The sequence below is a fragment of the Opisthorchis viverrini genome (genome assembly GCF_000715545.1).
Source record: "Opisthorchis viverrini unplaced genomic scaffold opera_v5_48, whole genome shotgun sequence".
NCBI classification, from domain to species: domain Eukaryota; kingdom Metazoa; phylum Platyhelminthes; class Trematoda; order Opisthorchiida; family Opisthorchiidae; genus Opisthorchis; species Opisthorchis viverrini.
Window position 1 is genome coordinate 1,523,387 of NW_008751704.1, and position 27,977 is coordinate 1,551,363.

Below are 27,977 nucleotides of genomic sequence, written 5' to 3' on the forward strand. Positions count from 1 at the left end.
CAGCACTGAAGCAGTGGTATGGTTTCTTCGACTATGCCTACCCTGGCTATACGTTTGGTGACTTTGCTAATCCATACTCTGGGTATGATCCCTTTGTGTATGGGTACTATGGATACGACTACCAGAACACTGCAGCTGCTGCTGCCAGTTACGGTGAGTCAATGCGCTGTACAACTCTCTATTTTCACGCGGTTGGACGATGTGTCCACAGTTTGTAATTGGAAGGTGAAGCTGTATATCCTACTTTTGGAGTGCGCTGTACAACTCTCTATTTTCACGCGGTTGGACGATGTGTCCACAGTTTGTAATTGGAAGGTGAAGCTGTATATCCTGACTTTTGGAGCTGTTTAAAAAAAAACAAGAAATGTCAGTTCTGCTGTTTATGTGGTCGCCATCCTGACGGCATGCAGGGGTAAAGTCAACGGTCATTTGCAGTTTGGCCTGCAGAGATCATATGACGATTCACACAGGGGAGACAGGTCTACGGAACAAGTAGCAGCAGCACCCGGACTTTCCGTACTCTTCCCCCATTTCACGTACGCGTTACATTCTGTTAGGCGTGAGAAAGGGCACGTCTGGGCAAGCCACTACTCTAGGGCTCTGGCTACCCCACAGTCGAACCGCATGGTGTATGGACAAATTGCTGCCTGACTACCATTGCGCTGACGTCATTTGTGATCATGGGTTTCTAGTTCAGGCGATGAAGGCCGCTCCGATTGTCCCACATGATCAGTCTTACAACCGTAACGTGACCTGTACTTTGGTTTCATTGTCTTCATCGACAGCATGACATCAGTGGTCGACGCCGATGCTTCACTGCCGTACAACCATGATCTATTTGAAAGCCTCACTCTAGAGGAAAGAATAAAGGTGGACGGGGAAGGGACTTAGTGCTAGCTTACTACAGTCATTCCGAGGTGTCTACACCTCCGGACATTAACTCAGGCAATCTGAATACAAACTGAAAACAAGAACGCAACTGACATCGGTTGGCAGCCGTATCTTGTAGTGTTTCCAAGTAGGCGCAGCGGGGATCACACTGTCCTAGAAGGTGAGTAGCACCGACTAATCTCCTACATACCCCTCTGCCGTGTCGAGGGTTGGCCACTTCTCTGCTTAGGCCACTCTGATTTGGACATGGAAAACAACACTTTCTTCGGTACGTGATGGTTCGGCATACGCATTACATGTCCTAACCAACGCAGCATCTGGCGCTGGACAAATTCTTAAATGGAAGTGCCCGCTGTACAATCGAAAACCCGCTTCTCAATTGCCTCTACGGATTCGCCGACACCAAACCACACGAGCTACAGTTCTGAGACAACGATTGTCGAACACCTGAAGCCGTCTCTGTTCCGCTTCTCGGACAGGCCAAGTCTCAGTCATACAACAAAACAGCCCGCACTGTAGCTTGGTACACGTCCTTTGAGATTCAGGGATGCACTACTATGACGCCATAAGTGTACGAAAACTTGGAGAGCTCGCCGTGTACTGTCACACGTCCGGCAGTCTGGGAATACAAATAGCTTATTATATTCACAAATTTCCGTGGCATTCCTTGGTGGCCAAGCGTGTCAAGCAGAACAGATCGGTCAACCGAGTCAAACGCGCCTTGGAAGTCCAGGAATACTAGAATTGTGGGTCGTCTGTACGCATGGCGTTGTTCTGACACCTGACGAAGTATGAAGGTTTAGTCAACACAACCCCGGAATCCCGCTTGCTGCTCTGGAGTCAGTGTTTCACGAGCCACCATAAGGTGACGAAGCACAAGCGACGCCAACAGTCCCGTTGCGACCGGGGTCAAGCTGATCCTCCTGCGGTTGCCACACTCAGTACGAGCCCCTTTTTGGAAAATGAGCGCTAGCACCGACCTCCTCAGTTGTCTGGAATAGTCTCATTTTCCCAAATGCAGGCAAACAGATCGGACAAGTGTTGACTATGGATTTCACCTCCGTCTTTGAATAATGCGGGTGGATGGTCATCCGGACCAGAGGCTCGGTGGCGCTTAAAAAAACATGCAATCATAAACCTCCGAGGCCGTAGGTGGTTCCACGTTGACCATCCAGGGTTCTACGTCATCTGTGAACTTCAGATGAGTGCCAGCTGGTGGCCACGAGAGTTGTTCGAAGTATTCAGCCCACCGGTCGAGGTGTTCATACTCCATATGCTCACTTTATTCCCATCCTTGATGGTTTCGCTCGCAGGTGGCTTCCGGGGGCCGGTCGCTTGAATCAACTGAAACAATTTTCGGGCTTCGCCGGCTTTCTGCGCCTCTTCTAGTTCTTTGGCTTTCTGTGTCCACCATACTGCACGGTCAGCTTGTACATTCACCTTCATTTGATGTCTGATAATTCGTCGCGTCAAGTTATGTTCTGGACCGGTTGGGATATGTCCCCTGAGATTGTAGCAGTGCTACCGCTTGGTCTGATATCCAGTGCTTGAGTGAGCTTGGTGGTGCTGTGCCACAGGCGAAATTCCCAACACTGAAAAGAGGTGGTAATACCGTCCCAGTATGAGTTCGCATCTGATAGTGGAACCTTTGGGAGAGACGTTAGAAGACGATTCTGGTAAGTTCGTCTAACACCTGGATCTGCCAGTCTTAGTTGCCAAACGATTTGTGCGCACCTTACGCGGCCATGCAAAAAGTAGGGAGAAGCGACTCCGGACGAGCACGTGTTCAGAGTCTACAAATGTATTCCAAAACGACCGGCAGTCAGTTGGTGATCCTCGACATCGGTAACTGACGTCAGTGTGGTCGATTTGAGTTTCTGTCGGACATGCAGTTGGGGACATGTGGTCAGACGACTTTGGCTATTTCGGAAGTTCGTACTGCATAAAAACAGCTGAAGCGCTAAGCCTGCCCACTTGAGCACTCATATCTCCGGCAAATACCACGATGCATGAGCTCGCCGCTGTAGGGAATTCAGGGTGTCATAAAACCTGTCTTTGACGGCATCGGAGCTACAGTCAATTGGGGCCTAGGCAGACACGATAAACAGACGTCTATCAACTTGTCGTTCGTGAGACTCCTTCAGAGACGTTGCTAGACGAACCGCACAGAAGCGATTATTAACAGGCATGCAGTCAAGTAAAGATACTTCCGCCGTACTAGCCTCTGGATCGCCATAAATGCGTGGCCGAAAGCGGGTGAAGACTGATGGGGCATGCTTGCATCCTGAATTCTTGTTTCTGAGACAACACACCAATGCCAAGCGAGTCCAGTTTGAAAGCACTGCATTGTACGATGGGTTGGGAGGGAATCAGGGGGAAGGCTGGTGAGCGAAGAGCTGCAAGGGTAAATGATACTTCCCGGTTGCCCAGGCCGAAGAAATGGGTTTGGTTGAGGTACCCCACCTCAGCCTTTGACTCAAAAGGGTGACCCACAAGGCAGTGCGAGAACATAGGGTTTTGTTCGGGGACCCTGCCCCTGGCGTCTACCTCAAGAGGCTGGACCGCGAGACAACGATTGTTAAGGTTTTCCTGGAAGACCCTTTCCGGGGCCAATGACTCAATAGTCTGACCTAGTAGGGGCCCGGCCTGGCCCGAGGGCGCACGGAGTACGGCATTACTGTCTCACTCCTGATGCGGCTGCGCAGGTGCCTTGTGGGCAGCAACAAGCTCTTTAGTTTTACAAGTATTTCGACCGTATTGAATAATGCACCGGCTTTCACGGTCAACCGTTGGGCGATCGGAGTGTGCAGTTTTTGGGACCGGCCTTTTCTAGTCTACCCTTCCTCGGGGGAAGTGTCTCGGTTTAGATCACACAGCGGGCAACGCTAATACGTGCGAACTGTGGTAATATGCCATCCCCAGCTGTCGCCTGATCCCGACTCCTAATACAGCGGAATAATAATAAGACGAAACCTTGGACACAATTGTAATACTCTGAACAACAAGCGATTAACAGGCAATCGCGGAAAAATGCCGGAAGTTCGTTAGCACGAATAATGATACAGAGTTCGTGGGGATATTGATATCCTCAACACCCCTTGTGGAAAGTCAGTAACGGGCTCGACTTGGGTCGACCTGGATACGTCCCGGCTGGTGTTTGTGCCAGTCTGTCCACCACCTGGGAAAAAGTGCTGAATCAACCACTGAGCTGCCGGTCACACTTTTCTCTTTGGAAACTGCATCAGCTTTCGGCTCAAAAGTGTCGAGCAATATGTCCAACGGTGCGATACCCGCACGTACTGGGGTTTTCAGTGTGCTGTCAAGGCGGAGTTCGTTTTGATGTCTGGTCCAGGTGTCTTGACCGACCAACGCGTCGTACATCGCACTACTGCGTTTGCGCAGGATACAATATGTAATCCACGCATCATGTTCCGGGCGATAATCACAGGCAACTAAGGGTGTTCTCACCTTGAGTGGGGCTCCAGCTGCCACCGGTATGGACCTTTACTCAGTAAACTGTTGGCAACATGGAGTAATGCACAGTTCTCAGCTTACGGCCCATGAGTGCCTCTGGAGATGACTGATGGTTCGCAAAAGCATCCTTCGGGGTTCGGTACACAAACAGGAATCTCTGAAGGGCTTCGACAGATGTCTCCTCCCCTCGAGTTTTAAGAAAGGCTCTATTAAGTGTATCGACGAACCTTTCTGCTTGACCGTTCGATTGCGGGTGATACGGTGGTGAACGAACGTGTGTTATAGCATGTTCAGTGGAACTCTGCGGGGGTGAACTGCGAACCGTTGTCTGAGACGATGGACTCCGGTGAGCCATGCTGGCTGAAAATGTTGGATAACACACAGCGTACTAGATGTCGTTGACCACTTGGAAAAAACGTCAACCAAAACCAAATAGGAAGTGCCCTGCGAGACCAAGGCTTCTCAGGTTGAGGCCAGGGAACGGTGGTTGATATGGAGGGTTCTCGGCATCCTGTTGGCATCGGGAGCAGCGTTATGATGCGCTGGTCCGTGCGCGGCCAGTAAGCGTAACTGCGAGCTATTGATTTCATGCGGTTTATTCCTGGGCGCCCAGAATGGAACTGACGGAGGACTCGATAGCGTAAAGATTGAGGAATCACTACGCGATCTCCGAACATTAAGCAGTTGCTTACGACTGACAGTGCCTCTCGGTGATGAAGGAGCTGCCGAAGGCAGTCATCTTTGAGGTTCGAAGGCTACTGACAATTCACGGGTTGGATCGCCCTTTGAGGTGTCGGACCAGCCATGGTGGCTTATTGAACCTCTGCCACCGTCTTGGGCAATGCACGAACAGGGTGGACCAACTGGGGCTCGGCTGGGTACTCGAATGCGACCTGCGCAATAACTGTCTCCTCCTTGAGTTGGCTGTTTGCTGATTTACAACAGTGAAGCATCGGTGTTGAACACTGATGTCATGCTGTCAATGGTGATATTTCCTGATCAGGCGAGATAGTGCATCGGCCTGACTAAATTCGGTGGTGTGACGATGCTGAATATCAAAGATGTAGCCCGGGATAATAAGCGCCCATCTTTGCAGGCGGTTGGCAGGATGTTCGGGAACACCTTTCTTTGAACCGAAAGTAGACAGTAATGGTCTATCGGTAAGTAGGGTGAAAGGGCGATCGTGCAACAACTTATGGAAACGCCGGACGGCGAACACTGAATCCAACGCTTCTTTCCGTATCTGTCCATATCGCTATTCTGCCGGCGTTAGTGATTTCGACGCGTGCATGAATGGTTCCTTCGATCTGTCTGGGAAGACGTGCAGATTGACGGCACCGACTCCAAAAGTACAGGCATCAACTGCCATGATCGGTAGCTTAGGGTAGGAGTGGATCAGTAGCAGATCGGAACTGAGCAGCGCCTTTAGCCTGAAGATTGCTTCCTCGCATTCTTCTGACCAACAGCATGGGACATCCCTTCCAAGCAATTTGGTGGGGATCGAATGTCGTGTAGTGAGGGCAAGAATGCAGAATAGTAGCTGATTAACCTCAAAAGGAATGTAATGATGGGACGTCCTCAGGGTCAGGTTGACAACCAGAGGCGTCGAAGGTGAAACCAAGATACTTCTTTGTCAAGAAGAATTAGCACTTCTCAGGATTGAGGCGGAGGCCATTGTCCTGAACGCGCAGCAAAACGGCATTGATCCGATCAAGAAGCCCTTCAGGTGGAGCAGCAGCGATTAGCATGTCATCCAGTTATGCAACCCCACCTGAAATGCCAGAAAATGGTATCTTTCTGAGACGTTTAGAAAGAGTCCGAGAGCGAGTTAGAACAGAGTCCAGATTTTCGAGGATAAGCAACGTTTTACTTGTCTAAGAACAAGCGTACATGAGCTGAAATGTACATACAAAAGTTCAGTACGAGTATATATGGTAAGTATAAGAATAAGCACACAAAAATCATGACATTCACCCCGACAGTGTTTGAGTAGGCACATATGAGCTGACATAGACAGGAAGTGATGTACTGAATCAAGCTTCTCTGTTCCTTAAACTATAAGGATGAATGCGTCGCTGTTGTTCTAGAATCCCAGGATAACTCGGTTGGTGTTCGGAGGACGGTACAGAAGATTCAGATGCTTGAGAGCTATCGGGCTGACGTCTGGTTAGTTCAGTCGTATCTGGATGTTCGGTATCCTCTCTGGATTCAGGCAGATTGAGAACATTGTCAGTTGTATTCTGAACCACTGGGGCTAGACGGCGAAGGGACACGGTTTCGACTCTTTCGTCTTGATGAGCAATGTGTGCGTAGTGTGGGTTGCAGTTCAGAAGGTCAACTTCTTCTACTAGTGGTTGGTACTTGAATGACCTATCACCTCGTAGCAGAACTGGACTAGGGGTGGTCAACCAAGATGGCAACGATATTCCAAACGTTGATCGACGTGCGTATTGGAACAAACGTTCGTGTGGAGTACAGTTAGTGACTGTACATAACAATGATCGGAGGCTGTGTAGAGCATCAGGGAGTACTGATTCCCAACGGGAAGGCGGGAGATTGTGAGATTTCAGCGCTAAGCTTATTGTTTTCCAGAGAGTACCGTTGAGACGCTCAACTTGACCGTTACACTGTGGATTATAAGCTGATGTATGACTCATAGCAACACCTTTCTCCAGAAGAAAGCTATTGATCTCAGACGACATGAACGATGAGCCTCTGTCGGAATGGATATAGGCTGGCATTCCGAACAGACAGAAGATTTGTGTGAGACAGTCAATCACAGTTGCCGAGGTCATATCCGCACACGCAAATGCAAATGGGAATCTAGAGAACTCGTCAATTATAGTGAGTAAGTAGCGGTTGCGTGTATTAGATGGCAAAGGACCTTTAAAATCCAAACTCAGACGTTCAAAAGGTTGTGTTGCTTTAATGAGTCTACCAGAGGATTTCCAAAATCTTGGCTTCAGTTCAGCACACACTTTGCAGGAGGAAATGACGCGCTTGACATCGTCGACGGAGTAGGGGAGATTCTTGCAACGCACAAAATGAAACATACGGGTAATGCCTGGATGGCAGAGGGAGTTATGGAGCTCTCCGAGTTGGTTATTGCTCCCCATGGAAGCACATACGTTTCGTGACAGAGTGTCGGCGACATGATTGTCCTTGCCAGGTCGGTATATGACATCATATTTGTACTCGGACAGCTCAATCCTCCATCGTTGTATCTTGTCGTTTTTCACTTTACCCTTCTGTCCACCGCCGTACATGAATGAGACTGAACGCTGATCGGTGATCAGTTTGAAGGGTCTTCCGAGTAGATAATGCCGCCATTTCCGGATGGATTCAACGATAGCGTAGGCCTCCTTCTCGATGGCAGAATGATTCTTCTCGCTCGGATTGAGTGTCCTCGAGAAAAAGGCTACCGGCCGACGGTTTTGGCTTAGGGACGCGGCTATAGCCACATCGGAGGCATCCGTTTCAACAACCAGAGGCTCGTTATAATCTATTGTGATTAGTGTAGCATTTTCTAGTTCGTTCTTTAGGTTGTCGAAGGTCAACTCGACGTCGGCAGGTAGGGGAAAAGTTTTATTCTTTACCAGTTTGTTGATTTTGTCGGAAAATGAGGATATCCAATGAGCATAATATGCAAACATACCGATGATACGTTGCATTTCCGTGGTAGTACGCGGAAGAGGTAACTGACGGATGGGTTCCATGCGTTCAGGGTCTGGTCTAATGACACCCTTTGAAACCTCATAACCTAGGAGGCGGATAACTTTTGAAGAAGTGACTGTTTTGTCATCATTAAGAGTGATCCCATACTTCCTCGTAGCTCTCAAAAACGACTGGAGATTGAGATCGTGTTCCTCTTGGGTCTTGCCACAAATAGTCACATTGTCTATGTAGGCATACGTGCTTTTCAGCTTTTCAGTCGTAATGATATTGTTAATAGTTCGCTGAAAACACGCAACACCGTTTGTGACACCGAAGGGTATGCGACGAAACTGAAACAGGCCACCACATGCTTCGAATGCTGTAAAAGGTTTGTCGGATGCCGAGATGGGGACTTGATGGTAAGCAGACAAGAGGTCTAATGTACTATAGACTTCGTAGTGCGAAATCTCCTCAATCATTTTGTCCAAGCGTGGCAGAGGGTAAGCGTCCAGATATGTGAACCGGTTGATAGTTTGGCTGTAGTCAACAACCATCCGGCGTTTGTGATTGATACCCTTAGTAATCAAAACCTGCGCTCTCCAGGGAGACGTTGACGGTTCGATGATGCCTTCTTGCAATAAGCGGTCAACTTCGGCGCGAATGAATTTTTCATCATCCGGATGATGCCTTCTTGATTTGGTTGCAACAGGCTTGCAATCTGGAGACAAGTTGGCGAAAAGTGATGGTGATTCAACGTTTACAGCCGTCAGGCCGCAGATGGTGAGCGCATCACGATCCCCGCCGAATGAAATTTCTACCTTGCCATGTAGACCTAGAAAGTCATGCCCGAGTAAAACGTCGGTGCAGAGGTTTGGCATTACAAAGAGCTTCAGTTCACTGTATGAGGTATCTCTGTATCGGACAGAAACACAAGCGTAACCAGTCGTTCGACAAGATAGGGATGTAGACGCCATTGTGACGACTGAGAAAGTTGGATAAATTTTCCAATTATGCAGTTTCACGACCTTAGCGTTAATGAAACTGCAAGAACTCCCTGTGTCGACCAGAGCACGGAGAGTGATGCCATTGACTTCGATAGTTGCGATGGCATGCGCCAGGCAGGTAGGAGCTGCTGCAACGAATAATGACGATAAAGTAGGCTTTGTTGTACAACTTGTGTGGAACTTGGAGGTATTTTTTGAACGGCACACGCGGCGGAAGTGACCGCGTTTACCACAAAGATTGCAGACGGCTTCGCGAGCGGGGCACTTTGGACGAGGATGTGCATCATAACCGCAGAAATAACATGTCTGAATGGATTTTACAGCAGCAGTGGTGGGATCAACACGCAGTTCGGGATTCTGTGAAATGGGTGGAATCGTAGAGCAAGATATGGGTTCGTTACTAACATATGACTGTGACTGTTTGTGAGCCAATTCGAGGGATCTAGCCAGCTGATATGTTTGGTCCAGAGTGAGTTCGCTTTGTGCTAGAAGCTTCTCGCGGATGGATGTGGACGCCAGGCCATTAATTATAGCATCACGCACGCACTCATCTTGATATTCAGTTGCAGACACAGATTTAAACTCACAGTCTTTGGCTAATGATTTCAGTTTTTGTACGAACTGATCGATATCTTGTCCACTCTCCTGTTTGTAGGTCTGTAGCAGGTAGCGTGCATATATGACATTTTTTGGACGGACATATAATTTCCGTAACGTGGCGATTGCAGATTCATAGTCGGTGTGATCAGCAATGTGATCGTATACTAATGGATCCACAAAGTGGATGAGAGTTTCAAGTTTGTCGGGTTTAGAAGATTCGACGGTTTTCAGATAGGTTTCGAAGGTACGAAACCAGTGATTCCAGCGTTTTGCTGCATCTGCGGAGTTTGGGTCAGCGTCGAAGAACCGAGGTCGTAGTTGCGGGTCCATTGTGTTCTTAGATAAGTAAATTGAGACGTTTAGAAAGAGTCCGAGAGCGAGTTAAAACTCAGTCCAGATTTTCGAGGATAAGTAACGTTTTACTTGTCTAAGAACAAGCGTACATGAGCTGAAATGTACATACAAAAGTTCAGTACGAGTATATATGGTAAGTATAAGAATAAGCACACAAAAATCATGACACTCAACGGTAAGTAAACTGGCACAGTTTTGACGCCAAACGGGAGACGAGTGTATTAATACAGCCTGTGGTGTGCGTTGGTTGTCAACAGGCATTCTAGTGCCACAAAAATCATGACACTCAACTACTGGTAAACTGGCACAGTTTTGACGCCAAACGGGAGACGAGTGTATTAATACAGCCTGTGGTGTGCGTTGGTTGTCAACAGGCCGTGATTCTAGTGCGACTTCGACTTGAAGATACGCTTCAGCAAGGTTGATTTTCGCTGGTAGTGGATAGTGGTGCTGCTGGAGAGCTGCATTCAGACCGTTGAGAAGTCGGCACATATGCGGATGACACCGTTGGGTTTCTTCATCACAACGATTGACACTGCTCAGGCGGAGTAGGATTCAGGGAACACAATTCCAACCGCTGAAGTCCGGCATCTGCCAGTGGGTGGGAAGCTTGCGTGACTGGTCTCTCTGGACGGAAGACTGGTGTAGCACCCGGCAGGAGGTGGAGGGCTGTTTGTGTCGCAGTGCAATAACCGAAGTCGGATTGGAAAACAACTGGAAATCGCTTGATAAAATCGGATGCTGTGGATACGGTCAACAGGCCGTGATTCTAGTGCGACTTCGACTTGAAGATACGCTTCAGCAAGGTTGATTTTCGCTGGTAGTGGATAGTGGTGCTGCTGGAGAGCTGCATTCAGACCGTTGAGAAGTCGGCACATATGCGGATGACACCGTTGGGTTTCTTCATCACAACGATTGACACTGCTCAGGCGGAGTAGGATTCAGGGAACACAATTCCAACCGCTGAAGTCCGGCATCTGCCAGTGGGTGGGAAGCTTGCGTGACTGGTCTCTCTGGACGGAAGACTGGTGTAGCACCCGGCAGGAGGTGGAGGGCTGTTTGTGTCGCAGTGCAATAACCGAAGTCGGATTGGAAAACAACTGGAAATCGCTTGATAAAATCGGATGCATGATGTGGATACGTCGTGGGAGACTGAACTGTAGTGCAAATGACGCTGATTGGAATGTCGGCTTACCCTAAGCGATCGAAGCAATCAAGACCCAATACGTTCAGCTCAGCATCGCTGCTTCCATAAGTATGGATATGGTGGTCGTCTGTGGGAGAACACCTCTCTGGCTTCAAACTCCTATCGCAGAGGACAGTACGAGCACCTCCAGACCGCTTCGTAATACGATTACTCGCAGTACGGGGACTCGCTGTTCTTCGTCGAGCTGCTCCTCGTTGGCCTTCCTGATTGAACATTTAGGAACAGAGTTCTGGTCAGTATAGTCCGCATGATCGTTGCAGCACAGGAGCCCGAACAACACGACAAGGTGACAGCTTTAGGTCGGGAGTGTGCGAGCAGGAGCAGCTTGTTGTCCCGCTTGCTTCAGAGTGCGGACATTGCAGGTGACGAGAGAGACTGGGCTTCGAGGTTAATTGATTTTGAGATACCTAAGGATGTCGGTGCAGTGTGACGAGCAGATGCTGCACGCAAAACCGATACAAGATGAACGGAGTCATCAGTCCTAGGTGCTGGGCCTACAAGAGGATAGTTATTGATGGGGTGGGGAGAGTGGGAAGAAAAAGTATGTGAAAAAGAAAGGAGGCGCCAGCAGTAGTCTGTTTTTGCATACCCTCCCTGCTGTATGCTGCAACTAATGTGACCGTCTGATAACACCACGCGATGACCGATGTAGCATGAGAACATAGTTAGTTGTGTATGTCATGGTTATACGAGGGCTGGGATACTGACAAGGCGACCATACCTAGACAGGAGGACGATTAGGGTCCTCAACCAAAACCGTTGGCTCAAAAGCCTAACCTCAAGCCAGCGGTGTTCGGCTGGAAATGCAAGTGCATTACCATTTTTACGGAATACGTCGTCACTCATGTTCCAACCCCCAACCTGGATGGCCAGAAAACTGTTCTTCAGACCTCTAACTATTGACCAACCTAGTATAAGAGACTATGGTGTCGCGGGGACACCCCCCAGTATAGCTCACTGGGTCGCCGAGTTGCACGAATCGTCACGCCACGGTAAGGTCCAAACCCTTCATGACGGTTCCATCGACTGTTTTTGACCGTCGTACGTGGCGGATGTTTGGCTCAGGCCTCCCTGGCTCATGCACTGGCTTCATCAGATAACCGTCAGTACATTTACACCTGAGACATCGCCTTCACGAAGACGCTGGACCTTACAGTAGTGTGACGGTTTGTTTACTTTCGTGACTGATTGAACCATACTAGATGGTACCCGCGCGGCATTATTCTTCAGACCAGGTTGTTCGATGGCTAGAGGTTTGACGAGCACAGGTTTCTAGCTCTCCAGTCTTGGGTTGGAACATGTGGGGCGACTTGTTCAATAAAAATGGTAGTGCACTTGTATCCCCCAAAACACCGCTGCCATGTGGTTGGGCTTTTAAGGCAATGGCTTTGGTTGGGGATCCTTATCCTTCTCTTTAGGTGTGGAAGCTCTGGCAGTATCTCGGTCTACCAACTAAGTCGCCTTGATGCATGCTGCATGGCGGATAAGCGGGACCATGCTACGTTTGACAACTTTCTTTTACTTTCACGTTTTCTCTCTTCTACCCTGCCGAACCCAAGTTTGAGTACTGTCTCCGCAGATCCCTGTACTAAGACTAATCGCTTTGTTTACCATTCATCAAGCGCAGCTGTAATCTCTGTGCGTCTCACTTCAGTAACAATATCCAAAAGCCTAAAAGTCTTTTGTATTGGGCAACCGAGCTTGAGCGTCTCAGATCACAGTACCATCAGCTACCGGTGGCCAGGGTCGACCACTGAACGCGCGGTCGTCCGTTGCTGTCTTTCATTGCGCTTTTCGGATCTGCCTAAAACGGACACACCCCGCTTAGCAACTGAAGGCTAGTGGGCCCAGAAATCACGCTGACCTATCAGAACTTGATCCTCCAAAACATGCCGGATGGTCCGATGTCGGTTAGTAACGGCCACTGGGAACATATCCACAGCGCTACTCGAAGCTGGAACTTCTGTCTGCGGCGCCATCCAACCAACCTCATCGAAACCTTGTACCTCTGATAGGACCGTGGTTTGCTCAAGACTCGGCGACTGCAACTCAACTGATGCGTTATCTGGCACCAGGTAAAACTGTTCGTGCAGACCGAGAAACTTGGCGAACCAAAAAGGCTTGAAGAAGGAAGATGCGGAAAATGTTGAAACTCCCATAAGCTGGAGGCGAAATGGACTAAGTGGTTAGAACGCGAATTTAATGAACAGAAGGTCCGTGGTTCGAACCCAACCTCTACCTCTCGATCTCCCCTGTCTAGGCTTGGGCAACCTGGCAGTATTTCAGCCCTCGTGTCTCCATGTGGCATGGCAACTAGGCACCGAAAGGGTGCTACAGCTGAGCGATTTATTATTTTCCCCATAAGTTGTTGGTTTCTGCGATTGGCTCCCGGAAGCTCCCTGTCAGCGATACTATCAGACACCAAAGTGACTGATATCTAGTAAAGATAGAACGTCAAGTTCGTTTTCATACGGCACAGAACAGCAACTCAGTGAGCTACCCGCTACCTCCACTGCGAACTGGAAGCTCTTAGCGGAAAGGTCGATTGTGAATACGGATAATCCTTCAGCCTCAGAAGCGTCCGAGTGTATATCTCCATTCGCGTTGTGTGTGTAGGGAGGCGTAACTCGGACACAGGGACTGAATGATTGTAAAAATCTGCTAAGGGATAATAAGTGCGGTCAGGCTTCTCAGTTTCCCAAAATGTAGGGTCGCGTACGTTGCTGGAGCCTGGCTAAGTCAGAGATGCCAGGGTCATGTGTATTTGAAGATTCAGGTGCATCGCGCGGTCACAGGGTTGAAACTGAAGTATGATTGGTATTAGCTTCAACTTTGCTGAGCGGAGGCGCGTGCAAGTCAGACAGGGAGTGTATGAACGCCATTGCTTTCACCGGACGGCGTACGTTTGAACTCATTGACGTGTGTGCGATCACCACGAGGAGTGAGATAGCAGACGGCCTCAGTGCCTTCTTTTCCGCCTGGAAAACGAGTATGGGCGTAATGTGGATTGCAATTAAAAGTTCGACTTCCTTAACGACTAGTTCATACTTTGAGGCACGGTCAAATCTTTTCAGTAATACAGGTCTTGTAGTAGTTATCCAGGTTGGTATAGACAAACCACAGGATGACGGACGTTCCAACGAAAGATTCNGAGTGGCATTCCTGGAGACGCACGGAAGGGACCGTCTAGAATTGGGGGCGACTCCCGGTGACAGATTTAGAGGACTTTCGTCTTGTTTGCACTCCAGGGCGTCCCTTTGAGGCATTCGAATTGCCCGTTGCTACACCTTAGAAGTTTGTGAACATAGTCCATTCATATACTTCTGGGCATGTGAGTGTATGGTGAACTCTAAATGCCCTCCTCCGAAAATTAATATCCGACAAGGATATACACTTCGTTTATGTCCACGTTTGTGGTCGCTGAATTAATGAGGCGAACGCTGGAAGGCCTACGAAACCCGATATTCACATCGTTGCTGATGAGAATCTTGTCGACCTGGAGTCCTTACCTTTGAAGATGGAGATGTCAGGCGGAATCCAGCACCAAAACCACTTTACCGGTCCAGCATCAAAACGAGCTCTGGTGGATCGAAGATCTTGACCCAACAGCCAATCATGATCCAGTTTCTGCCAGTTGCCAGTGCTACGTCCAGAAGGCGTCGGGATTTCCGGAATGTTGTCGCCTTATATAGTTTTTGGACTGGTTTTGAGCGTTTAATATACATTCATCTGTGTGGTTCTTTTGCCAGATGGTCCGAGGAAGAAGGAACTCTTCCGTGATAGATCAACCACACACGCTTCATAAGGTATGTTGGTTAGGACATGTACTGCGCATGTCAGGGGACCGTCTGTCTCGCAGATCCCTTTTCGTCCAGCCCTGTACTAAGTGAAAGTGCTGACGGGTGGACCTGGCAACGAAGTACGAAAACACTGTTAAACTGATATACATTCATCTGTGTGGTTCTTTTGCCAGATGGTCCGAGGAAGAAGGAACTCTTCCGTGATAGATCAACCACACACGCTTCATAAGGTATGTTGGTTAGGACATGTACTGCGCATGTCAGGGGACCGTCTGTCTCGCAGATCCCTTTTCGTCCAGCCCTGTACTAAGTGAAAGTGCTGACGGGTGGACCTGGCAACGAAGTACGAAAACACTAACTGTTAAACTGAGCCAGGTCGGCAACTGCCGCCTCCCTGGGTGGGGACCCCAGGGATTCAACCCAGCATTGGTAGTGACACCGAGTGAATTGACCCAATCGCTCAGTCAGTGGCGCTCGTGCGTCAAACCAATTGCCTCCAATGTGTAGCTACCCACTTCTCGAACTAACTGAACATGTCATCGCCTCCGATGCTTGGTTATTAATCCCACACTCCTACTTTCCGATGGTAGAAACTGTAGCGGCTGGAACCAATGTGCTCATTGTATACGGCTTATAGCCGATAACTTGATTGACTTACCGAAAACACTAGCTTGAAAGGTCCAGACCGAGACTTGAGCTGAGGCATTTGCATTCTCATAATCGGCAAAATGAGAACCCACGATGTCTATCGAATTTAATCAGTTCCGTGAATTATTGCAACAGCACCAAAAACGCTTCAAAGAAGCCTAACTGTGGCTTGTTGGATCACTGACTTCGAGACTGCTTGTCCAGACACCAGCATCAAGTATCAGCGATTCTTCTGATTTTAGCTGATGGAGCCGCAGCCTCAATCACGGAGTTCACAGTCGACCCTTTTCCTGGTTGCACTTTTTACTTCTGGTTCAAGCGGTACGAGGGTATGTTCAGAACTATTTTTTATTAGTTTGCTAGTGGATAGAAGGTCAGATCGTTGTTCCTACAACTCGGTACACTGGAACATGAACGTTGTGCAACGACAATCAGAATGACAATGGAAAAGACTGAGGGCCCGAAAGCTAGGCTTTATTCATCCAGAACTTTGACACTGAGAGCTGAAAACGGAAGAAAGTGATTTAGCAATAAATGATGAAACGTTTGAAAAACAGAGCAAATATATAACATTCACCCCCCGCAGAGATGAAGGTTCTCAAGAGTTTGATTTATAATTGAATAATGTCAGGCCTCTGTTGCGCAGTACATGCGGCCGTGTCCGCTGTTGTTGTATAACCAATGGGTGTTCAGAAGAATTCGACATTTCACTTTCCGAAGCAGAGTCAGATAGTTCCGGCTTGATAAATGAATCAGCGGTGGACTGCGGTTGCTGCTGTTCGGATGCTGGAGCACATCCGAAATCTGTTAAAGACGCCAGGTTGCGTAGGAAGACCGTTTCTTCCATGCCGTTAGGGCGTCTGACATATGCGTACTCAGGGTTACATTCCAGGAGCTCAACCTCTTCGACTAGGGGGTCGTACTTTGAAGATCGTGTGTTTCGCCGCATCAAAACTGGTCCTGGGGAAAGCAACCACTGTGGCAAGGACGTACCGACTGCGGATTTTCGATTGTGATGAAACATCCGCTCGTGTGGAGTAGCATTGGTGGCCGTGCACAACAAAGAACGAATCGAGTGGAGAGCGTCTTGTAAAACGGCTTCCCAGTGACTGATTTGAAGACCCTTTGATCGTAATGAAAGCGTAATAGCCTTCCACAAAGTTCCATTCAATCTTTCCACCTGGCCGTTCCCCCTTGGATTATATGGAGTGGTCCGACTGGTGGCTACACCTTTTTCATGAAGAAATCGTTTGATCTCATCCTAGATGAATGATGAGCCACGATCCGAATGCACGAAACTTGGCAGGTCAGATGTGGCGAACAGTGGCACAAGGCATGATATCACCGTAGACGAACTGATATCTGGACATGCATAGGCGAACGGAAAACGGGAATATTCGTCTACGATCGTCAGTAGATATTTGTTTCGAGTCGTCGAAGGCAGTGGTCCCTTAAAGTCAATGCTTAAGCGTTCAAACGTTTGTGTGGCTTTAATGAGGGTACCGCCAGATGACTTGAAGAAACGTGGTTTTAGTTCCGCACACACTTGACACTGCTTAATGACGAGTCGGATATCCTCTAGGGAGAATGGTAGATTCTTGGCACGAACGAAATGCATCATGCGTGTTGCTCCAGGATGACACAGGGTTGTGTGTAAGCGTTTTAGATCCAGGTTAGATGAAGTGTTCGCACAGACACTTCGAGAAAGCGTGTCAGCAGCTTTGTTTTCTATGCCTGGTCTGTAGGTAACGTCAAAAGAAAAAGGCGACAACTCCATCCGCCACCGTTGGATTTTGTCATTTTTTATTTTCCCTTTTTGTTGTGTTGAGTACATGAATGCAACGGATCGCTGATCAGTTATAATTTTGAAATGGGTCCCGAGTAGGTAATGCCTCCATTTGCGCACTGCTTCGACAATTGCGCAAGCTTCTTTCTCAATAGCGGAATGGTGTTTTTCGCTGGCAGACAGTGTACGTGAGAAGAATGCGACCGGTCTGCCATCTTGATTGAGTGTAGCAGAAATCGCGACATCAGATGCATCAGTTTCGAGCACCAAAGGTATTCTCGGGTCGATAGTGACCAAGGCTGCATCCATCAACTCCTTTTTCAAACTTTCAAATGCTTTTATAACAGATTCAGGGACAGGAAAGGTTGTATTGTGAGTGATTGGGTAGATCTTATCCGAGAAACGGCTTATCCAACGAGAATAGTACGCGAACAATCCTACCACTCGTTGTTGAGACTTGATGTCGTTCGGAACGGGCAGTTCTTGCAATACCTTGAAGCGTTCAGGGTCTGGTTTGATGACACCTTCAGTAATTTCATAGCCGAGGAGTCTGAGCTTAGTGGTGGAAATCGTGCTTTTATCGTGATTTAACTGAAGGCCGTACTTTTGTGCTACGGTGAGGAAAAGCTGGAGGTTTCGATCATGTTCTTCTTGATTCTTTCCACAAATGGTAACATTATCCACATACGCATATGTCCCGGTAAGTTGTTCGGCGCGTATTATGTCATCCATTACCCTTTGAAAACAGGCTACCCCATTCGTTACTCCGAAAGGTATTCGACGGAACTGATAGAGGTTGTTGCAAGCCTCAAAAGCCGTGTAGATTCTGTCGCTTTCTTTAATGGGTATTTGATAATACGCACTTTCAAGATCAAGCGTGCTGAAAATACGATATTGAGCTATTTTAGTACTTAAATCTTCAAGTCTGGGGAGCGGATAAGCGTCTAGTTGCGTAAATCGGTTTATAGTTTGACTATAGTCAACCACCATTCGCTTCTTCTGTCGTTCATTTGTCGTGACGAGCACTTGCGCTCTCCATGGGGACTTCGAGGGTTCAATGATGTGTTGGTCAAGTAAACGCTTTACTTCAGAAGCAATGAAGGCCTCGTCGTCTGCAGAATGTCGCCTGGACTTTATGGCGATTGGCTTGCACCTTGGGTCAATATGCTCGAACAAAGTGGGAGGTTCAATTTTGGCAGCAATTAGGCCACAAAGGGAAAAAGAAGGTTTGTCACCGTTGAATGAGATTTCCAGGGACTTATGAAGCTTAAGAAAGTCATGTCCTAGCAAAATATCTGCACAGAGGTCACGTAATACTGAAAACTTGAAAGAGGGATACTTGTTTTGTTTGTGTTGCAACGTTAAAAAGCAATGTCCAAGAGTAAAGCTTTTGTGCTGGATAGATGCCAAAGTTATCTCAGATGACGATGGTAGTACAGACCACTTGTTACGACGGACTACCTTTTCGGAAATGAAACTTTCTGAGCTACCAGTATCAACAAGAGCTCGAAGCGGGACACCATTGGCTTTCACATCGGTGACTGCTTCTTTTAGACACTCGGGAGCCGCTGCAGTGACGCAAGATAGCGCACTTGAAACAGATGAGGTGTTCCGCGGACCAGTAGATCTGCAAACCTTTTGAAAATGCCCTTTCTTCCCACAGTTTTTGCAGGTCGCATCCTTAGCGGGGCATTTATATCTCGGGTGACGAGCATAGCCACAGAAGAAACGTGAAGACCCCACACTGGCAGCAGTCGCCTACTCGTGCGATGACGTTTGAGAACGTGGAGACTTTGGTCGGTCGTTCGATACGGTGGCACAGGGGAATTCAGTGTTCGGCAAAAACGACAACGACTGTTTTTGCGCTAGTTCGAGGGACTTTGCATGGTCGTATGCTGTTTTAAAATCCAGCGACTTATGTTCCAGCAGTCTGGCGTATAGTATTGGAATAAAGTCCACTAATAAGTGCGTCTCGTAACGCTTCATCAGTATGCTGTTCTGCACTGACGGCTGTAATGCGGCAGTCTAGCAATAAACTGCGAAGCTTCTGCACAAACTGATCAAGGTTCTGAGCTCCGTCCTGTTTACAAGTGTCCAAAAGATTCCGTGCAAAAGCTTCATTTTTCGGCTGTACGTAAATTTCTCGCAAGGTTTCGATGGCTGATTCAGTCTTTGCAGTCTTTGATGGATCGGTAAACACTAGGGGAGACGTAATTGAACTAGGTTTTCAGTTTATCTGGTGAATGCGAACCGATTGACTCTAGGAAGTTTGTGAAAGTACAAAACCAATGCTCCCAGGTATGTGCCGAGTCTTGGGTATTGGGGTCGGTATCGAATCTTTCAGGACGTAAGAATCGATCCATTGTTCGAAGAAAGCTTTTTTGGATGAGTAAATTGTGTACGACGAGGGTCGGAGTGCAACGACAATCAGAATGACAATGGAAAAGACTGAGGGCCCGAAAGCTAGGCTTTATTCATCCAGAACTTTGACACTGTGAAATGAAAACGGAAGAAAGTGATTTAGCAATAAATGATGAAACGTTTGAAAAACAGAGCAAATATATAGCACGTAGATTTGATGGTTAGAACGCCGTTTGAAAAACAGAGCAAATATATAGCACGTAGATTTGATGAAATGGTTAGAACGCTGTCGCAGATATCTGGCGGCTAAATATGGATGCCGGTTACCAAAGCCTCAGGCTGATCAAGAACGGTGATGATGATTTCATCACGTTTGTCGATGTTTCTAGCTCAGCTCAATTACGGAAAACCACTTGAATGCCTCATTTATCTATCTGGTCTCCCGAAATAGACATCGGAACCTGGCTGCTCCACAGAATTGAACACGATGCTGATATGAAGTGAAGCTTCCACCGAATTTCAACGACTCACCATCCTGGAGCACGACAGCTATAATCGACCAGTCACCTGCTACTTGAAGCAGCTGTGTCCACGCAGTCAACTTCAACGTCCCAAAGGTCGAAAGCAAAACAAATCCCCGACAATTTGCTGGCACTGTAGTGAGTACCATTTCGCTCGTTACTGTCGGTTTAGGTGTCATAAATGTCACAGGCGCAGTCGTCGCGGTCTCAAGAGGTGTTGTCGATCTCAGATGCCACAACCATCATACAGCTGACAAATTGCGGTCCAAATCGGTAACGGTGACATTCAAAATTGATTTTGTTTGCCCACGGAAGTTTTTGACCATTCGTATCATTAGTATCTCAGTTTCGTTTGCAGCTTGATGCGAGCTCTGACGTCACACTGAACGAACACGGAACGGAATCGGCAAGTGGCTTGTGGGACTGACCGAACTTCGGGACCGCAATGCTTTTGGCGGTTAGCTGAAATTAATAAGGTTGATTGCTCCATAACCTTCAATGATTCGACGACCCAAGCCATGTGCTACCATGCCCTAAGCTTGATCTCATGGGGCTGGATTAGATGGACAAACTGAATTTACTGCAAAATCCCGGTTTATTCTGTTTGCAATCTCACGCGTGCTGCATCCAGGGGCGAACTAACTCACTTGAGAGCCTCTTGCATCTCTCTGTGCCCGTATTCGTCGACGGCCTTGTGCGGGTCACAAAAGCGAAAGCCAGAGTGTGCCTTTCCAATGCCAGGTCGAAACGACGCATACCGTATGCTGTCTTGCCCACTGTGGACGATTAACTAGACAATCTACAGAAGGCTGGTATTATCCAACAGATGAATTACTGGACATGAAGAAGGCAGATGAAACCACGCGTCTGTGCGAAGACTTCTCTGGCCTCAGTGCTACACCGGATATCCGTCAGTACCCCGTGCCTCTTTCAGATGACTTGGCCGAGGCTTATTTCTGAAACCTCGGGAGTGGAAATGCTCCCGGGACGCTCCCTCACAGACATTGAGTATGCAGTCGATATTACTTTCCTTGTTTCATATCCTTCTCAAATGCAAACGATTTTAAATAACCTAAATAACTCTGCGACACGGTTTGACATGCTCTTCACACCTGCAAAGTGTAAGGTGCTGCTGCAAGGCTGGGTGGGATCAAACCCACACTTCATGCTTGCAACTGAGCCAATCGACTTGTTAGATGAATTTGTTTACCTAGTCAGCTGTATAAGTTCCAGCGGACTAGATGGAGATGAGATTGTTTCTCGAATCAGAAATACCAGGGCAAATTTTTCCAACCTTCGACACCTATGGTGTCGACGCGACGAGCTTGTCTGTCAAGGGAATAGTTTATACTGCAGTGGTGCGATCCATACGGTTTTGTGGATCAGAGACGTGGCCCCCACAAGCAGAGGACGTACGGAAGATGTCAGTGCTTGCTCATCGGTGTCTCCGCAGCATTGTTTAGGTCTGGTGGGAACATCTGAATATAGCAATGCTGAGGTACGCCAGATGGTCTTAGGAAGAAGGAAGTCTCCTGCGATAGATGGATTACTCGCGCTTCATAGGTTGCGCTGGTACTCCGCATGCCGGAGGGCCATCTGTCTCACAGAGCTCTTTTCTCTTAGCTCTATGCTGAGTGGGAGCGACCGAGAGGTGGACAGTGCATGACCTGGCAACGAAGTACGAAACTAACGAGTGAACTTGGTCGACTGGGCAACTGCCGCCTCCCAGGATAGGGTCCCCTGGACTCAAATCACCAGTGGTTAATGACATTGCCGGAAATGACCCAATTGCGCAGTCAGTGGCGCTCGTGCATCAAAACTATCGCCTTCAATGTGTAGTTACCGAATTTCCGAACAAACTAAACATGCCTTCGCCTCCAAGGCATGGTTGTATGTCCCACTTTCCCGTTTTCCGGCGATCGAAACAGTAGCAGCTGGAACCAATGTGCCTATGGCACGCGGTTTATAGCTGATAAATTGAATTGACCCAACTGCTATTTGGTGTCAAGACAGCGCTAACCATATCTCAACAAATCATGGATACGATGCTGAGGGATGCCGCCGGCGTTGCCTTCTGTCTGGACGATTTCATCGTCATGGGTTCCAAGCCCGACGAAATGTGGCATCGTCCTGATGGCGTTCTCGGTCGTATTCAAGCGTATGGCTTCAGCCTGCGCCGAGGAAAATGCACCGTCATGCGGTCGATAAAGTACCTAGGTTTCATGACCACGACGGCCGACCAGGCTCGGATAATGTCGACACCATTGATCGCATGTTACCGCCCACAGACGTGACATCCCTCGGTCTATCCTTCTACCTGCCACGCATCGCCTCCGAGACCCACGGAACCAGCCAGTCACCAAGTGGACATGTTCAGAAGAATGCCAACGTGCCCATGGCTGTGTCAAATCCATGCTTGGTTTCGATTTGCCTCTCACCCACTACAGTCCGTAACTGGAAATCGCCACAGAGACGTATGCTTTGAACCGTCGTATTCGTGCAGTCGTTTCGCATGTATTTCCCGACACCAACCACCGCATGCAGCCAGATCCGTGGCACCACCCCAGCGCAACTTCAGTCGAACAGAAGTCTTTGATGATTGTGTATTCGGACAAAAAGTTCCACAAAGTGTTCTGTAGCCGTCATTCAACTGACTGATCACAAGCTGGAAAAAGGAATTCCCGTACGTATAGTCATTTTTTCCAGTGATGGGCCACTGCTCCAGGAATGCGATTTCACGATCAAGTACCGGTCCACTATCAGCATCATCGACAGTGTTCAACACAGAGGCCGCGCTGACGTACAACCGTGACTTATTTGGGAGCCGTATTGTGAAGGAAAGAATAAAAGTGGATGGGGGAGACATTTTGTGCCTACACCTCTTGACATTCAGGTAGGCTGGATAGAAACTGACAACAAGAACACCATTGACCCCGATTGGTAACGATATCGTGCAGCGTCTCCAACCAGGCGCGGTGGGGATCTCGCGGTTCTCATGGTAGTCCTTATCATCGTTGATAGCAACACTAGATGAGGACACTGGTGTTTCACTTCCGTACAGGCGATTTGATTGAAATGGAGGTGAAACGTGGAACTAGAAGACAGACGTGAAGCTAGTTCAATGCTCGGTCAGATGTGACCAGAAACGGAAAGGTGCAAATTTCGGCATTTCCAAAACACAGCTGGATGCATGATGGGGTCGTGTTTATGGATAGCTTTACGTCCCTATGTCTGGCAACCAACTGCGTAGGTAGCTTTTCTGCTGGTGACTCGTCACTTGTTGACGATCGTGCAACTCTGTATCGGTCCCTTGGCTTCCTGCTCCGCCTATTATGGTATATCAATAGGCACGTTATCTCTACACGGCCCTTTATGGGGACAAAGGAAAATTATTACAACTGTATTTATAGGGTAGTCACAGAGTGTTCCACACGGTCGTGCTAGAATCTCCGTGAGGGGGCGAGAAGCGTCGAATCAAAGATGCTCGACCTGGATTGGCTGGCATTCTAACCAATCAGGGCATGCCTTCGTTTTGTCATTCGGAGGTTGCTGCTTCATTGTACGGTTGTCAGACGTGGCCCCTGCTAGCAGCGGAGGTTTTCAAGCAATCGATATTCGTTTGCTCGTTATCTTGATGCGAGTGAGTCTGGAACGAGACAGTTAGGAAGTGATTGTTCGGTTGTGCATTAGACTACAATTGGGGAATGGATGCAGCACGCGAAGCTGAAGTGTTGCGCATGCTGAGGGGTTTCCGTTTTTCGTGCCTAAATCGGAGTGGTGCAAGCACTGAGGTGATTAACCTTTGCCATGGTAGACGGGAATGACGGCGACTACAGAAAGTATCGGTGGTATCGGCGTGACTCTGATACTGGTGTGCTGTCCATGATGTTCGTGGAATCCGCTCTGCAAACGTCACTTTCAATATTCAATCCACTATTAATCTAAGAACGAAGCGACGAAAGAAAATTGTTTATTTCAAATTCGTCAGCTTGTACTCTTTGACTCAAGATAGCTCGATAGTCAAGGTGCCAGTCTACGGATCGGAAGGTCCGCGATCCGAAACCAGTCTCAGGAACTCGACTGCTATCTGGGCTTGAGAACCCCGGCAGTATCCCAGCCCCCGTCTCTCTTCCCGTTGACATTGCAGCTAAACACCGAAAGAGTGCTGCTGAATGTTTTTTGTACTCTTTTTGGTCGTATGTTTTACAGCGACACTCCTGACACTGGGCCAATCTTTTTCAGTAGTGTAACTTTTTCGGTAAACAATTTTGCACGCAGCAGAACGCAGTTGTAAAACAATGTTCGCTACAACGGAGTGGAATGTTGCCTTACAATTGTGAGAAACACTACCTTGAAAACAAGTGTTCGTAATCACATTCCCACTCGTCACTTGAGAAGCAAGTTAATGTTTACTCTCATTCTGTGAACTGTTCGGCTGAAGTATTTCTGTTTGAGTACAAGCTTACCCATCCCACACTATCCATCCATTTGGGTAGTGGAATGATACATGCACAAGGCGAGTGGGTTGTGTAGTAAGCCCGTTGAAACAGTTAGATCGGCACGTAAAATAATACGGATTGGAGCAATCATGAATCAACAGGAAGCATTTTTAAGGTGCCGTGATCTCCTATGTTTAAACCCCTGTCTAGGCTTCGGCAACTTGACAGTAACCCCGCCCCCGTGCTTACTCCGGGTGGCCTGGTAGCTAGGCACCAAAAGGGTGTTACAGTTGAATGATTTAATCTTTTAAAATTAATTATTAGACGTCAAGATTACGGCATTGTTGTCATCAGTCGTGGTCGTACAGTGGTCCTAGCTGCCACGATTTCGTTCGCTGATGATCTGGGGAGATGGGGTTGATATAACTGATGCATGAATAAAGGGGTACCAGTGGACCTTTCATTGAGAATCTCGGGTTGGGGTAGCTATGCATTGAAGGTAACAGCTTGGATCCACAAGCGCCATGGAGAACGCGACTGGACCATGTCTGACAGTGTCTCTAACCATTGATGTGTTCCGTCTCTGGGTGCCTATCTAGGGAATCGGCAGTGAACTACCGCTTTCGTCTCAAGAGACCTCACCACAGAAACCGGATGCATCAGATATGTCTTCAGTAGTCGAATAGGTTGCGTAGTGTTTGCCATTCGCATGCGTTTTTTTCCTTCAAATGTCGTTCTCCTGCTACCTGACCTAATGGAACTGTTGGTATTTCGCACCATATTATTCATGTTGCAGGATGATATGGGAGTGAAGGAAAAATATAAAAAGTTAATCGTTCACCTGTAACATTCTTCCGGTGCCTAGCTGCCATGCCACCAGAAGGAAGCACGAGGGCAGGGATACTGTCAGGTTGCCCAAGTCTAGGCAGGGGGAGTCGAGAGGCAGAGGTCGGGCTCAAACCACGGACCTTTCGGTCAGTAAATTCACGCCCCAACCACTGAAGTAAATTTCGTTGGTCACCCTTCTTTATGACGGCATTATGGTACATGTTACTATTCGTTATCGGTTTCTGGATACATTACTGTATGTTGCAACCACATTCTTTTTCCCAGGAGCATATCCGCCAAATCTATCTTCCAATCAGTTCAGAGGAACCAAGAGTAACCCAGGCCAGCAGCGTGGATCCAATGTCGGCGCGGGAGGTAATAATCGCCTTATGCCCCCTGCTGGCAACCCGGGTGGTCCAATGTCCAATCATCATACGCAACAGACCCCATCACATTCGAATCTGAACTATAACCTTATGAATCATCCGGTTCTGGATCACCATCCTTCTTCCCTATCCTCCGGCGGTGCTTTTGACTTTGGCGCTCCTCATATTCCCCAAGCAACACCAGCAGGAATGGTGGCCAGTGCGGCGACCGGTTATCCACACCCCTAGTGATTTCGCTTTCATCAGACTTTTTTGTTCATCTGGACACTGGTGAATGCAGCGGTCTCCCTGGGCCTTGATCGCATTGCGGGAACGGGGATTGTTTCCTCATTTTCCCAGTTGGTGCAGGCTCTTCAAGTTGGATTCGCCCTCACCCATCTCCAAGCTTTCAGAATTTTACTTGTGTCGCTTGTGGTCAGCTTCTCTATGGAGGACAAGGTCCTCTATTCTGGTGCCTATAGTCTTTATACTATTAATATTATTACAGCTCAGTTGCTGATGTCGCCCCCTTTCCAGCCCACGAGTTTGTGACCACTCATTCGCCACACTCTTTAGCCAAATCGATACTCCCCGACCTGATTCTTTGTTTTTTTTTTCCGTTGCTGCTTTCTGACAATCACGGCTGGTGGGGCCGCGGTCCGACGTACGCGTCACCTTTGACCGATTCCCAGCACATTGTGATCTTATCCATTCGCTGTGGTTCAGTCTATATCTTGTGTGGGGCGTCGCCTCTCCTCTCATTTCGTGATCACTCGCTTGTACCGTAGGGGGGATTGTGGTCTCATCTCCCCCTTGTGTCTACACTTACAGGTGAACTGTACAGATAACTGAGTCGTTGCTATTAGCGACTCTTACATGTTCCAATTGCCCTGGGGGACATTATTATGAAATTTCGATAGGCCCCTATTTTCACCATACGCTTACACAGTCATGTTTTCATCTTTGTACAGACATCGAAACCACACAAACACAATCCAAGGTTTTTATTGGGTTGCACAGCTGTCAAATGTTTTTGCCCAGCGTTCGTCATTGTCGGTCTGCCTTTTGGACTATCATCTGACTCTTGTCACGTGTCACCCCATCCGTTGTTATTGTGTTTAAACAGAGCAGAGATGACCCGACTTCCATCGTTTTGGTAGGATGTAAACACTTGGACAGGTGCGTATTTGCTACGGCTTCTACAATATAGCGTCGTTGTTCCGCTTGGTCTCACTGCTGATTTGTTGCCTTAGCTTTTCCTTGTTTTATCGTTGTTATTACAATTATCACTGCTCTTATTATTATTATCATTGTTATTCTCTGAGACTATGCGCGATGCTTTGTCTCTATTTTTCTAGGGACCCGTTCATACACGAAAACACATTCACCTGCATCTGTGTCCAGAACTATTGTCTATTTTGAGTTTTCTCATCGCTTTTTCCATCTGAAAATTCCCCCACTGCTACAAGCAGCACAACCACACGTGCGCTTCTTCCCCTCCCCTTCCTCACGTCGCCCACGTCTTCTTGTTTATAACGCTAGACTTCTTGGTGGTTTTCGCCTGTCGGCAAACACCAAATACCCGCCGTCACTCGTTTTTCCTAAACTTCCTTCATTGACTCGCCCTATCTCACAACCGCCTGTCCCTCGCCTCAAACGCACCCGGATATATTTGTTCGTCGCCTTTAATAATCGCTTTTCCCCACAACGGACATCCCTAAACAATCTGCGTGTTCTACGAACCTGATCACATCTTGCTGGAGAATGCTCCAGCGTAAGTAGCGCGAGTGATCATCGTCGTCAGTAATATGCTCACAGTAAATACTGGTGCATGACTGTTGTACAGCCATGGGAAGAGACCGGATTTCAGATGGAGGACGACAAAATAAGCTGTGCTGCGCCGCCCACATTCTTGTAAAGTATGTAGCGTGGTCCCTCCCGAATAAGGACTTGCCTTTCTAAAACGTCCAGTCCTCACTCCTGCCTACTTTTGTGTTGGGTGGGTGCGCGAAGTACCAAAGCCTTGTCCAAAGGAAGAGTGTCTC

General features: G+C 48.1%; 1 protein-coding gene across 1 annotated transcript; it reads left to right on the plus strand.

The window, feature by feature from the left end:
• T265_13237 (hypothetical protein) lies at positions 1 to 27,977 on the plus strand (the record flags this gene model as incomplete). Its single annotated transcript, XM_009167887.1, has 2 exons — positions 1 to 153; positions 25,780 to 27,977. The coding sequence occupies 2 exons, from the start codon at positions 19 to 21 to the stop codon at positions 26,179 to 26,181; spliced, it is 537 nt and encodes a 178-aa protein (XP_009166151.1).